We start from the raw sequence: 14,987 nt of genomic DNA on the forward strand, positions 1-14,987 counted from the left end.
GCTTCCTTGGCATAAAAATGTCATTTGAATTGTTGGTTGTGGAGCAAAAGTAAGGAATGACAGCGAAGCAATTTTTACCTAAAATCAGGTTCCTCGTCACATTTCTCCATTCATATTTTATTACTGTTAACATTGTACTGTCTAAGCGTCCTGTTCATCAGCTTCCCTCATTCTGGTTGGCCAAGATGATCAAATAGTCTTCTCCTGGAATTTTGGTGCCCGTGGATGTCCACAAGCCAAAGGAGTCAAGGGAGGTGGTCATATCTGAGTACTTAGCATGTTCCAGAAGTCAAACCTGGGTGAACCAAATTGCTTGTTCTTTTCAGAGGCCCAAGTGGGATTAAAATGGACTAAATCAAGGGTCAGGTGCTGGCTGGGACAAGAGTAGAACTGAGTTCAGAGTTAGGGAACTTGCTTTAAATAGGGCATGTTAAGTTTTATTCTTGAACTATTATCAACTATAGGAATGCTTATATGGTACCCAGACCATCTTCATCAAAATTTCTCAGAGTTCTTATTAAAATGCAGATTCTTGGAAACTACCCCAGAAATACCAAATTAGGATTTCTGGAGATGGGTCCTGGGAAACCAGGAATCTTCATTTTTAACATTTCCCTCATCCTTCCCCTAGCAAGTTGCAATGTGCACCAAAGGCTCAGAACAGCTGTGTGTGGTAACTTCTGCTTTTATTTTAATGATATTTTTTGTTGGTAGGCTGCAAGAGAATAAGCCGCAAAGATGTGCATTCTTCAAAGGGATATCAGTTTGATTTTAAGGTTAATGGCAAATACTATGCTGAGAAGGATTTAGGGGTCACATTTTCACTGTGGAAGTTTTATGATTGATTATTGACATCTTTGTGATTGTGGGAGGGAAGAAGTATGGCCACCTCAGCTCCTAAAGCCCTGAGACTTGACATTCATTATTAAGTTGCCCTTGCTCAGTTATGTTTACTTACTTAATATTTTGAATATAGCATCTTCATAGGAAGGGCTTGGGCAAATACATCTTTTGTATAAATCGCTCTTCTTTGGTCTATTTCAGATGAGGTAGTGGAGCAGAGGTCTGGTTCCTCAACACCTCAGCGTTCCTCTTCTGCTGCCGGCTTACACAGACCAAGATCAAGCTTTGATTCTGTAACTGCGGAGAGCCATTCACTTTCTGGCTCTCTCACTGGCTCCTTGACTGGAAGCACGTTGTCATCAGTTCCACCCCGCCTGGGCAGTCACACCATGGATTTTTTTGAAATGTGTGCCAGTCTGATCACTACATTAGCCCGTTGATGATTCTTCCCTAGTTTCTATCTTTCTGTTATTGTACTGTGAAAATCAGACATATTCTTTAAATTATTTTACCTCTGGATATCACATACTCTGCAATACTGATTGACAGACACGAATATCTCCACGGACCCTTAATGCCATTGAAATTACTGAAAACAAAAAAGTCTGACAATTTATTTATTCACAGACACCTGTATTTCTATTTTGCCTGAGATAAATTCACATAGGCAGTATTTTTAAAAGGTGAAATTGATGAAGATTAGTGTTAATTTAAAATTGTGAGTTCACTACAGATGATTAATACACCTTCACTGGGGAACCATTTTAATCAAAGGTTGATTTGGTAGCACCTCTTTACTGTTTATTTCCTAAATTTCAGCAGGCTTTAAGTTGTGTTTATACACCCAGTTCTCTTACACATGATTAAAAAAATCAAACAACCATTATTAGTAAGATAGTATTTAAATGTTGAAACCTTAAAAGCCTGTCCCCCAAATTTCAGAAGCTAAGTTCTAGCAGTTCTTGAAGATACTGTTTACTGTTTAACAGAAGAGCTGTGGTCCTGAAGCTAGTAACCATGATGTCTAGGTTCCTGGAAGACAGCTGTAATGAACTAGAGGTTTTATCCTGAGATTTCTCCAGGTAATATAGTTATCTTAAGAACCTTCAGGGTTCTACTCAGTATTGGAAGATGTGTAATTGCAACAAGTTTTGTCTTTTCATAAACTTAAATCATTTTAAACCTACCTTCAAAACCTACCTGTCTCAAATTTTTTTTGGCTCTATATATTTTTCTACTTCAAGCATGATAAAATAGTTAATTGAAACAAAGCAAAATAATAATAGTCTCTTAAAAGAGAACTCTTATCCTTGGACTCTTACCATGTGTGGTGGCAGGGCATGTGTGTCCTGTTGCATCCCACTATACTAAATTGCTAATCTTAAATTTAAATTTGTTATTGCAGCCACCACCCTCCCCACCTCACCTTCTCTAGTCACCATTGTCTTTGTTGTTTGATCCTTAGTGGCTGACTGACTTAGCCTTTAAATCTTTCCTGGTTCCCTTCTTTGTCCTATTATCTTGGTTGGTAGCCATCCAATTTCAAAATACTGTTCTGGCCCTAAGGGCTTTTGTGTACTTCCAAAGCTTGATTGGCTGTGACCTTCACTGTTCAACCTGTTAGGGCAGGGAAGCCTTTAACATTAAAAAAAAATTCTCTCTTGAACAAATATGTGTTGTTTACATATATACATATATGTATACACACACCAGTGCTTTTAAAGGAAAAGCAAACAGTTTGTTTTGCTGTATGCAGGTGTTTTTTTTTTAAGGTTAAAAAAAATCTGTGTATAGCAGAGTAGAGCATTGATTATATTTTGTTATATTAGTATTTAATTTTTAAATTATGTGTAATTTAATTTGTATTCATTTGTTTTAATATGTGATAATTAACCTCGTTCAAGTAATTTACCCTAGGAAAGATTAACTCTTGCAAAAAGGTTTCTCTTTGCCAAAAATAATGTGATTTCTACCAAGAAGCGAATGAGAATGTTAGATCAAGTTTCTCAGACAAGCATGCCTGTCTGTAAATAGTTTTGAGTCAGGAGATTTAAGTGTGTCACCTAATATTGTTTTGTAGAACTTTAAAAATGGTGTTAACTTGTCAACCTGACTTTTTAATATCAAAATAAAAGGAATTATTATTGTTTGCCAGTTTGGGAAAGAGGGTAGGGTTGTAGTTAAGATGTTCTAAGTTTAAAACTTTGAACGATTGCCACCTGGTGGCACCAAAGGGTACTTTCTGTGATTATTTTTTACAGGGATAAGCAGTCCTTTTGACAGTCTGATCTGCACTATAGATATGGCATAATATTGGCCTATCCAGATGTGTAAATACTTCTTCTGGGAGAAACAGGGCTGCCTCATAATATCTGGTTGACTGTGAAGGGGATGACCGTAGAAATAAGGAACTAATCTGATTCCTTATTCCCAGTGACAAAATCCCTAACAATTTCCAAGGTTAAGAAATAGCAGGTGTTCAGTGGCATTGTTAGCTTTTAGTCTAATAAATCAGATGTTTGTTAGAAACTTACTCATATCAGAATTTATATTGATGATTAGCATGATTCTTAAGAATTAAAAAGTTATCCTTTTCTCATTCTTACCAGGATTTGTGAATATCTACACTTTGATAGTTACCTGGTTGAATTTTGGGAGAATCAAGGGTCAGTTTTGGTTCTCGTATGCTGAAGTTTTTAAAGCACAGCTATTTTGTGAATCTAGATGGTATAGTAAATTGGTTTGTAGAGAAGATTTCAGGAAGCTCAGCCTAGCATTTAAAGGGGCTAGAATAATGTCATAGGAGGCTTTTTGTTGTTAATGGGCAGGGAGCAGTAAAGAATTGCTAAATTCCCACGTTTTAGTCTTGTAAACTGCCTAATATTGTGGATGTGTATATGGTAGATCTGGAGTAGGAACAGTTTCTTGCAGTTAGGATTCTGGAGGCGAGCTTCTATTATTGGTTTACAGATATTTAGCTGTATCATGGAAGTGGACTCCAAATACTTACAGAATAGCATTTCCTAAACTGTATCCTGTGAGATGCTCTGCAGAAAAATAATCCCATTGAGCAAGTTTGGAAAATGTTACTTGCTACTCAACTACTTGAGGATGACAGTGCATATGAGCACTGGAGACTGACAGGTCTTTCAGTGAAAAGAAAAAGAAAACCATTTAACTTTGTTTAACCCCCTTTGCCCACATTAATTTAGGCATCTTTTTAAACTTACTATCCCATGGGGAAAAGCAAAAAAGTAAAACTGGTTTAGAAAAGTTATCCCAGATTTCCGTAATTAGGGTAGTTTTAAGAATAAAATTAAGATTTCCTTTTCCTTTATCAGTTTTTGAGTGAATCTAGATGGCAATTTGAATAATTTCATTTTAACCTATGGACATAATTCATCTTGAGCAAATGCTGGATATACAGAGTTGTGTATGTTCCTGACTTATTTCACAGCACTTTGATTTTCTTATTCAGGTTGTGGTAGTGTTTGTTTGGGAGCAAAATTTTTATTTTTTATTGAATGAATAACTGAAAAACCTGAAGATTATTTGTGAAAAAAGGATAAGATTGGTGATGAATGCTTATGACTCTAGACTAATGAGTCAATATCATTGATTCTTACTTTGAAAATATGTAATCAGTGAACATGATCTGAATACTTTTATAGAGGACACGTATCTATATCTAATTCCTGTTATCCTTTAGTGTATGAACAAACAGCATTTTGAATATGTAGGGAGAGGGGGAGGTAAACTGTTACAAACCGGGTTTTTGTTTTGATTAACAACAAACTTTCAAGATACTTTTGTAACTTGCAGTGTTTGCTTTCCTTGATACTAGCCATCTATAAAGAGAATCCAGGAGCCCGAATCAATCAGAAATAACAGTATTTCTATGTCAGGGAATTGGCTATATGTAATACAGTTCTCCATAGGTTTTCCATGACAGTTATATAATTCTGGACTTGCTTTCTTTTTCGCTAGCCAGTTTGTTCTCAGGGAATACAAATTGATTTGTATTAAATGAGACATAATTAAGAGAATTATCACAGGTAACTGTTAAAAGATTTTTTTACTATTTGTATTTATCTGTAGTCTCTATTGTGCAGTATACTGAATTAATACAAGCACTGCACCTTCTATTTATAAAATACAAAAGCTTGGAATGTGCATACCACAGGTACTGCATCTTTGTCTATTCACTGGTAAAAAATTTAAATTCTGTTAATAGCCTTGAAATCTCAATATCTAAATGCTAGACATGTTCATTGTTTTTTCTGTTTTTTGTTTTTAAAGACCAGCACCATCTCAACCTGGCATTTCTTCACCTAGTCATTCTATCACTCTGTGACTATAAAAAAACACAACAGGGAATGTAATTTATTTTAATAACTGTTCTCAGAGACTCTTTTTAAAAATTCTGGATGAGGGATATGTGCAATCTGTTGGTAAATCACATCCTGAGCTGGGCCTTGTTTTGTAATTTCTAAAGTGGAAGGAAGGGGTAGATTAAAAGACTTTAGATAGCTTTGAGCTTTAAAGTTTCATCTTCCCTGGCTTTTTATATGATTTGTGCTAATGTACACTTTTTATATATTTAGAGATCTTATACTAGCATGAATGAATATGTTTGGTGAGGCATTTTAACGGTATGTACTTGTGTATTTTTTTAAGTACAGCTGCCCTTTGGACAAAAATCATCCAGAAAACCAAATATGTTAACATGTCATGCACACTGGTATAAAGCGAAATAGTACTAATTTCTATAGTGACTTTCAGATTTGGACGTGTTCTGTATCTGTTACCTTATTTAATATAGTAATGCTGTGAGGTAATCCTTTTCCAGATGAAGTAGCAGGACCAGAAAGCTCTCCACAAAGCTCTAATGCCATAGCAGTATTCAGCAGTGATCACTGCTCTGTATGTGCCACCTTCCTCCGGAGAACAATCAATTACTGAAACATGACTAGTTGAGTAATAAAAATAAACATGGATGTTTTGCTTTCAAGTCTTAGCCTGACACAAAGTCGTCTTAAATGAGAATTTGTTAGTTTAATTATTTGAACCAATTGATGTATTAACGAGATGCCATCATCTGAAGTATTTATGGTTAGCATATTCACTTTTATAAGTACTTCTGAGTCATTGAGGGTGTTTTAAAAATACTGAAGAAACTTTTTGGGACATGATTCTTTAATTTTTATTTACATGATTCTTACAGCAGTCTTTTTTAAAAAGTAAAACTAGCCCCAGCCCCTACCTTAAATTATCAGTTTTTGATTGTTATCTGAATTAGGCTTATCTAAACTTCATATACAGATTGATAATTTTTCACTTTATATGCATGTTAAAATGATGATGGAACACTATTTTCATAGAGTATATTTCTGTTCTTGAACTACCTAATTATTATCGGCTTGATGGAGATGCTCCCAAACCTTATAAAACATTGAAATGTAATTTGAGCTTTAAAAATTGTATCTAATTTTAAACAAGTTGCTGGCATCTTACCAGCCTTTTGCACATTCAATTATGTTGCATTTGATGCCACTGAACAATAATGGCATAAAGAACAGGACTTACAGTCTAGACTGGATTGAGTTTTAAACTTGTTCAGCTATAACTGTAAGCATCAGGCTGGGTGTAGAAGTTGTCTGACTGTGGGCCTGTGTTCTACGAGTCAGTGTTAATGTTTGTTTACTGTCAGCCTTGCATAGCAGTGCCAGTTTGAAGCAGTGACTGTGTGTGACTTTTGGTAACCATTGTTTATATCTAAAGCAGTTTAGATTTTATGGAAATAGCTCATGATTATTTGGACAAGCAGGGTAGGTAAATTCCAGTTACATTTAAAGTGCAATTAAGGTAATCCTAGAGTAGAGCACTTTTCACAGGAAAAAAAGCTACTACTAGAATATCCTAGCATGAAAACTTTTTAAGCATGTACAATTTTGACAAGGTTCATATAGTATGACCTTTTTTTTTCAATCTGAGCTTTGCTACTTTGTGTTGATTTAAAATTTTAAGGAAGAATAGGAAAGGAACATTCTAGCCAAGGAGAATTGCATCATTAATTTTTGCTAATTTAAGTATTCGTTTTTCACATCAAAAAGTCCCCTTTAAGAAGTAAGTATGTTACAAAGAAAGGCCATTTTTCTAGACATTTTCCTAAAAGGGAAAAGAGAAACAGATCCACTGTTTAAAACAACACTAATTGTGCCTTCTCTTAAATTACAGGATCAGTAATAAGTAGTCAAAAACTTGAACTATATTTTTTTCTAATTCCCCTCATTTTCCCTTAGATCTGCCCTCCACAGATGGTCAAGTAGTTAGCTTTTGGCTGTTTGTTTCCAGGTTCCTTTGGCCAGAACTCACCCTATCAATCACTGTCAGAAGTTGTTCACTAGATGCATTTTCCTATTTTATGTTGCTTCACTTTTTTTTGTCACCTTGGTAGAAGTTTGGCTGCCTTCTCACGTTTTTAAAATGTACATGGTGATTAGCAATCTTTATATGTCAACTCTTTAAAAAATTTGTGAAGGAAAGAGAATACAAAGAACAAAATGTGACTTGGACTCATTCTCAGTTTAGCTGCTGTGGTAGCATCAAGTCACACAGACTCATTTATTTTCTCATCTGTAAAATAGCCTACCTCACAGATGTGTGAGAAATGGAAGGCCATTGTTTAAATACTGGCTTTATCAACCTCATAGTTAATGTAAATCCTTTTTTAAAAAATTGATAGCTTTGATACTGACAGGATGAGTTACCTTGATTTTAGGTAAGTCTTATGTAGTAAAAATATAGTAGTACAAAGATTTAAGAACACAGTTTCATAAGTTAGAGTATTTTTATCTTAAGCGACTTAAAATTGCTTGAAAACATCAAATACTTGAATATCAAATTTGTCTTTTGTTGCAACAGATATTAAGAACTTCATAAAATGTTGGCTAAAGCTGCCTTAAAGTACCAAAATAGAACTTTCTTTTAAGACTGTTCACAAATACCTAAGGTCATACAATGTTTTGAGTATTTAATTTAAAATTGTTAGAGAACTGTGAACCTCTATGCATAGAAATCTTGTTTTAGTAAGGATGGTTGTGTTCTCATGTGTGCTTAAATATACAGTGAATTTTGAGTGTAATAAATAAAACAAAATTGACAGCCATTAGGTTATTATGATCATGACAATCATAAGAAAAAGGTTGCGTACTAATTATTCATCTTTTTTTCAAGAACATCCTGCATTTGTTCTTTCTTTCTTAGACTGTCTCTGAAAAGGTAAAAAAAAAAAAAACCCATTGGCTGGTAAATGAATCTGTTGAAGCACTTGATCACCTATTAAAAATTTAAACTGTTGAGATTGGGATCACTTTTTCTGATTTGTTTCAGGAAGAAAAAAAAAAAGGCCAGATGCCCAGTGCTTTTGTGTTTTAATAACCCCAGATTCAAATTTCAGTTTTGTTTGTATTTTTTGTGAGTGTTAAAGGATGGGTAGGAGTGTTTGTCTTCCACTATAACCATGCAGTTAGGATGTCTTCTTGACTTGCATGGTATTTCATAGTTAACAGGTTCTCCCTAGTTAATATTTGCACTGTACAAACTACTGCACACACAAAAGAGAAAAGCAGCCTGAGTGCTTGTTTTTTTTCGACAAAATCAAATTAAAGCTGCTGGTTAATTTGAAAGCTATATTCTGTTCGGTCATTAAGCTAATGTCCTGGATGTCAGTTAGAGAAAGTCGTTGTAGAAAAAGGTTGCCTATGATTCCTTGGAGCATTCATGTTTTTCCACTTTTGTCATGTTTGTTAAACATTGTATTTTCTAACGAGCTACTGTAGTTTTCTATTGCTGTTATAACAAATTACTACAAATTTATTTCACAGTTTTGTAAGTTCAGCAGGCTTAGCTGGTATTTCTGCTTCAGAACACACAAGGCTAAAAAAGCAAAACATTGGTAAGGCTGGGTGGGCTCTGCAGAAGCCTGACACATGGCTCCCTTCATCAAAACCAGTGAAAGGGGCCTCATGATTCAAATCTCTCCTGCCTCTTCTTCTACTACATTTTTCTGGCTGGCTGGCTCTTGTGCTTTCCTCTTCTGATTTTAAGGGCCTGTATGTTTAAATTGGGCTCACTTGGATAATCTCCCTATTTTAAGGTCAACTGGTTAGCAACTTTATTGCCAAGTCACATTATATATTTGCAGGTGTAACACCAGGCATGAAGGTAATTCTGGTTATCACAGCAATAGAATAATAGGAAGGGAAAGGCCTAGAAGACCTCAGGCTAACAACAGAATTATACACTAAAGGCCGCTGAGACTAGAAAGCAATGTAGATGTGAGCCTGTGTACTTACAATGATCACCTTCCATATTTACATATCTAAAAGTATCTGTCTAGTCCTCATTTAAAAACATATCAAAGTCAAGATATAAGTAAAGATTTCAATTTGATTCAAACTTTAAAGAACAGATTTGTCTTTATTAGTGAAAATATTTTTCCTTTATTTCCTAAATTGCATCGGTAGGGGATGCTTATTGTAGGAAATTTGGAAAGAAGTTTGAAGAAGCTGGAAAAAAAAAAATCTAACCCCATTAATCTAGAAACCACTACTTCTGAGGAATTTGTCATTATATATTCATTTTTTTCCCCTCTTCCTATTCTTCCCTGTAGAATCTATGTTTTAAAAGTTCTGAAGATGTGCAGGAGAGGGCCTGGTCAAGAGAAAGCTGTGTCATCTTGGAAGACCAAATGTTTCACAGAGGTACGCAGGAGGAAAGGAGGGTTTTGTTGCTCCATATTCACAGGTTGCTGGAGGCTGGCCTGTAAGTGATTTTGAGTGGGTCAGTGTTATCCTCTGTTAGGGTCAGGTACCTTTGTGTGCTCTCTTTTATCTGACAGAATGCTGGTTTTACTGATACCTTTTATCCAAAACTAAAAGTAAAATAGAAGGTCTTTCCGTTGAAGCTTTCTGCTGGATTAGGATTTCCAGGAGACAGATGACATCTGCTTGGGACATCCCTGAAGTCTTACAGTGTTTACACTAAAATATCTTGCACATCAATAATGAGAGATTTAGTTTGAATGCTAAAGAATGGAAGAAACGTGGCTGATGTTAGGAAATAGAAGCATAACCACATTAATCATGGATAGGAACTGTTCTTAAAAACCTATTTCAGATCAATAAATAGTAATTAGGTAGTAGGTTATATTAGACAAAATGGTTTATATTTTAAAAATATTGAGAAATGTTCAGCTTTAAAAAACTATTAAATGTATCTATTATGTAAAATAATTACAGCCACTCTTTTAAGTCTTAAGGTTTGAATTTGAAAAACATATTTGTTTTCAACTTTACAACTTCAGAAAAGGCCAGATATTAACAAGTTATACATTAAGGATTTTAGGACACTTTTGTAAGTTGACAAGGTGATTTTTATTAGCTCTATTTTACTTAAGAGGAAATTGAAACTCAGAGCTGAGTCACTGAGTCAGAACACAAGGCCATGCGGTAAGGTGGCAAGAACAACAGGGATTAGGACTCTGTATCGGAGAGATGGTTGCAGGAAAGGTCTCTCTCTGGAGTGTGGAGGAAGGCTGCACTTGTCCTCCCTGCCTCTCAATGAGTAGCTAATTCACTTCCGGGGGACTGAGCAGAAATACATCCTGTTCTGTGGTACCAGCCTTAATCTTAAAGAAATCTGAGTCATTCCCTCTCACCCATACCTTTAATAAGTCACCAGAACATTGTTTCCTTATCTGTGTTTCTACTCGTGCTATCTTAAATAAGGTCTAATGCTCTTTTGCCTAGAATATTGCAAAAATAAGTAGTCTCACTAATCGGTTGCCCATATTTCTGTGATTTTTTTCTTTTTCCTCTACACATCTGGCACTGCCTTCCTGCTCTTGCTGTTTCCTACAAGATGCAGCATGGATTTTTCTATCTCGGTGTGAGCTTTGCCTAGATACTTGTATTTAAAGACTAAGCTTTGGTGTCACCTTATCTATAAAACCTTTCTTAACTTCTAGGCATTTCATTCATATCTTGTTATAATGGTTGAACTCTCCTTCTTTCTCTCTCTGAACTCTCTGAATGCTTCTGATGCTTGGCCTTCATTGACAAGTGCCAAAAGAACCTTGAAGCTTAAAAAAATCCTTCCACATTATAAACAATGAGACCATGGGACAGATTCCATCATGCCCTTGAAAGCCAGAATTAGCCTGCTTTTAAAACTTCAGTTTTTCAATGCTGAAGAAGCCACTTACCATTTTTAAAACAGCTGAATGCCTATGTAGAATTTATCTCATTGACAGGCAATATATATCATTTAAAAAGTAGAATGTTATTTATAGCTCAGCTTTATTTCTCTTTTGTATAGATTAAAATACATATGAATTCTCTTATTTGAATAGGCAGTCATAGACAAGGAAAATATTTTAGACAACAGGGTGTTTTAAACTAATATATATATTATTTAAAGGAACTTCCTAAGTTGGGTAAATTTAGGAATAGATTACTATTCTCAAAGAAGCCAATTTTGAGCAGCATTTTTCTGATTTTGGTTTTGTGATAAAAGGTCAAGTTACAAATGTCCTTTTGCTTTAAGACTGTATTTTGAGATTAAATTTGAGTATTTAAAAGACTGGTTACACTACATTTACCTTGCAGAATTAAATTACACCCAATTTTATATGCACATCTTCTAGAAATTATAAACACTTGTGTGCTAATATTAGAAGTAAACTAACCATATGCACAACTGCCTAGGTGCCATAAGGCAAAATTTCTAACTTTGGATATGGCTCATTAAACAAGTGCTGAAATGCTAACACACTGTTTCACATTTTCTTGAGCCAGCAATGAAACAGATACTGAAATAGACAGTGAAAGATAACCATTTAGGAGTAAAACCAACATTTAAATGTGGAGGATTTGTTTTTGTTTTTCTAAATTCCTAATGAAAGTTTCCAACATCTCATTTGGACATGTAAACTGCTGTGAGGCAGGACTAAGATCTTAAGAGTGAGTTCTCGCTCATGTAGGCCGTACTATTTGCTCTTGATTTTCCTAAGGCAACCAACCTTCATGCCTGAGGAAAAAACAAAAAACATACATTTTGAAATATAGGCCTGTGAAGAAGTGAGCAGGACATTTCCATGGAATTTCTTATCCAGTTTAATATTTTTACAAATATGCTTTGTAGAAAAGTTTATAACATACTCAGGAGACATAATAATAAATCTCTTCCAAAATAATCCTTAAAACTGTCCCTCAATTTAAATTCAGTACTCTTTCCTTGAGTCTAATAATGTACATGGCAGTGTATTAAATATTTAAAGTTCAGGATTTGAAGTATAAAGTCAAAGCACTTACTTGAAATCTAGATGTTCAATTAGTACATATCCATCTATAGAAACAAAAATTCACTATTACTCATTTGAAAGTTACAGAGTAATGCTTAGAGTTTTTTTAAAACTGAAACTTCATGGGCAGTAAGCTAATAACTTACATTTGCCTTTAGAATTGCGACATATCACTAGATCTTCTTTGGTGATATCGATGACTTCTACCTCTTCTCCAGGAGTTATTGGCAAGTCGAATATTCCATTCCTTGAATTATTGGAACACACCACTGCTGTGTTAATGACAGTAATATCTTTGTCATACTGAAATGAGAAATTACTAATCAGACAATGCATCGTTTTTATTCTTTTTCATTACATAACAAAATTGAGATAATATAGTAAACTCAAACTCAAGATGCTAGGTATTAATTAAATTACACCTAAGGACACAAAATAGCAAGATAGTGAAAAGAAATTTATGATAGTAATAAAATGCCACAATCTTACATTTGGTACCATCATATTTTCAAAGTGTTTTCACACCCATTATCTAACTATACTGGAATGAATTGTGATGGATGAGAAGGCTGTAACATGGGTATAAACTTAAATTAAGTAATGGTCTTCCAGTAATAAAGTTATCACCAAACCTAGGAAAAGAAAAGTTTAAAAAAGCAGGAAAAAGACGAAGTTTTTTGTGTAGTGCTTTAGAGTTTATGTTCTTACATACCTAGTATTCCTAGATGGCACTTTTCCTCCACCCTTCCTCTGGGTGGGCTTATTTATTCTTACATAGAGCTATAGCACACACATTTTCAAGTAGTTGTGGGGAGCAATTCCCACTCTGTTTTTGTGGTCAAACACAGTCATTTCAGAAAAACATGAGAAATTCAGTATATGACATGAAGGGAGTTTTTTTCTGTGTGATAAATGAGCCAGCCTATACACCTACAGGTACATCACCTTCTAATGTATTCAAATCTGTTGATGGAGGGAAAATTCTAGAATATGTAGCTTATATTTTCAGATATCTACTTCACCAGTTCAGGTCAGTCTCTTATTTATAGCTAATGTTCCTAGTCACAGATACTTATGATTAGGTATGCCTCCTTTCACTCTCAAAAGTGTTCTGAATGTGGATAATACATTGTAAGAGCACCCTGTACCAAATGGGATCTGGTCTACAAGACAGATTTTTCTTTTGCCTAATGAAGTAATAGCTTCACAGGTTTCTTGCCATTTCTTATCCTTTCCAGACCGTTGTTTATTGTGAGTACATACTGCTTTCTTAAAATGCAAATGAGTAAGTCACCTTCTTTTTTATAAAGTTCTAAATATCCCCATCCCTAAGCTTGACATTCAAGGTCCTTTACATACCATCATTCCTCCAGTCCCCATTTCTGTCCCCTTTATGGAAGCCATGCCAAGCTATGTGGTAATCCTGAATATACCACATAACTTTCATAGTTCCATGCCATTGCTCATGCTGCTTTCTCTGCCTAACATACCTTTTTGTCTAACACTTTGCATGAAGACTTTCATGACTGCTACAGTAAATTATACTGTTTCAACTGCACTTTGTATATACTACTATTTAGCATTTAATAAACATACTGTCTTATCAAATGACTATGGAAGACAGTTTATTCATCCTCATATCTCAATACCTGGTACTAATGAGGTACCCATTGTTTTGTGATTTGACCTGAACAAAAATTACTAAAATGGCATAGTTTTTCTAGTGGTATATAAAGGAAACACACCTCAGGTAATAAAGAAGAATGGAATTATACATATACCAGAGTGGGAATTTCTGTCCCACAGAGAGAGTCACAAACATAGTGGGGGAGAAAAAGCACTAGAAGGAACATGGGGTCTTTCCAACAAGTGATTGTCATACTGTTATTGGCAGTAAGTAATTTCATATCACAATTTCTGGATATAGTACCACTAAACAGCTTTGGTCCAAGCAGGAATTATTAGTTATGAGGGATTTGTTTATATTCCTATTTTAGCTCAGTCCAAAAACATTTTTGGATGTTTATAAAGGTAGTCTTTTTTCTTCTCTGCACACGGATATAAAGATAACCCTTGTTCTTAGAGCTCATGGTTTAACAGATGAGCACATAATTAATGTAGTGATAATCTAGAGGTTTGCTCAGGTATATAGATATATAGAAGAAGAGTAATTTCTTTACTCAGCAAATGTGCATCTTCTTGGAGAAGAGGAGCTGCTTAACTGGGTCAAATAAATGAACAAGAGCTAATCAAATGGAGAAAAGTAGCAAGAGTAGATGAGACAGTTGGAGCACACCAGGTAAACACCCAGAGGAAGGAAATAGGAGGACAGGGATAAAGATGGATATTCACTGATGGGCAGAATTACGAGCAGTTTGTTGCCAGAGTGCAAGGGGCAGAATGGCAGGAAATAAAACCAGGAAGACCAACAAAGGTCATGATATGAAGAGCTTCATATACCATATTAAAAAGCCCAATCTTTATCCATTTGGCAATGAGGAAACTTGTGGAAGATTTTAGGCAGAGTAGTGACTTGGACACATTAAAAATTTTACAAACAAGCTGCACACTTTATCTCCCTCAATCCAGTGTCTGGTACATGAGAGGTGTTCAGTGTATGTTTCTTAAATTTATAAATTCTTATGGTGACAATATATGAAATCAGAAAGGAGGATCTTTTGGACTTTGGAGCTATGGAAAAATGCTCCATGGACCCAATAACCGAAGTAGTCAAGGAGCTTCAGATGCTGGTTCATTTATTCCTCACTGAACACTGTCC

The 14,987-nt window shown here is 35.0% G+C and overlaps 2 protein-coding genes across 7 annotated transcripts in view; one reads left to right on the forward strand and one right to left on the reverse strand.

Annotated features, from left to right (window-relative positions):
- The window catches only part of PRKAA2 (protein kinase AMP-activated catalytic subunit alpha 2), a 51,781-nt gene extending 43,579 nt beyond the window's left edge, over positions 1-8,202 (forward strand). For both annotated transcript variants that reach the window (XM_037021950.2, XM_037021951.2), the window contains one exon: positions 1,045-8,202. In XM_037021950.2, the coding sequence (XP_036877845.1) occupies positions 1,045-1,283 (239 nt within the window). In that variant the 3' untranslated portion in view covers positions 1,284-8,202. The remainder of the gene's footprint in view (positions 1-1,044) is intronic.
- A 3,592-nt stretch (positions 8,203-11,794) lies between these two features.
- FYB2 (FYN binding protein 2) overlaps positions 11,795-14,987 on the reverse strand; it is a 110,523-nt gene continuing 107,330 nt past the window's right edge. For 4 of the 5 annotated variants that reach the window (XM_073233991.1, XM_037021756.2, XM_017642233.3 and 1 more), the window contains 3 exons: positions 12,355-12,511; positions 12,219-12,252; positions 11,795-11,934 (listed from right to left, as the gene is read on the reverse strand). In XM_073233991.1, the coding sequence (XP_073090092.1) occupies positions 11,913-11,934; positions 12,219-12,252; positions 12,355-12,511 (213 nt within the window). In that variant the 3' untranslated portion in view covers positions 11,795-11,912. The remainder of the gene's footprint in view (positions 11,935-12,218; positions 12,253-12,354; positions 12,512-14,987) is intronic. The other variant, XR_012130173.1, reaches the window with a different exon arrangement.

The sequence above is a fragment of the Manis javanica genome, chromosome 4 (genome assembly GCF_040802235.1).
Source record: "Manis javanica isolate MJ-LG chromosome 4, MJ_LKY, whole genome shotgun sequence".
In the NCBI taxonomy this organism is placed as follows: domain Eukaryota; kingdom Metazoa; phylum Chordata; class Mammalia; order Pholidota; family Manidae; genus Manis; species Manis javanica.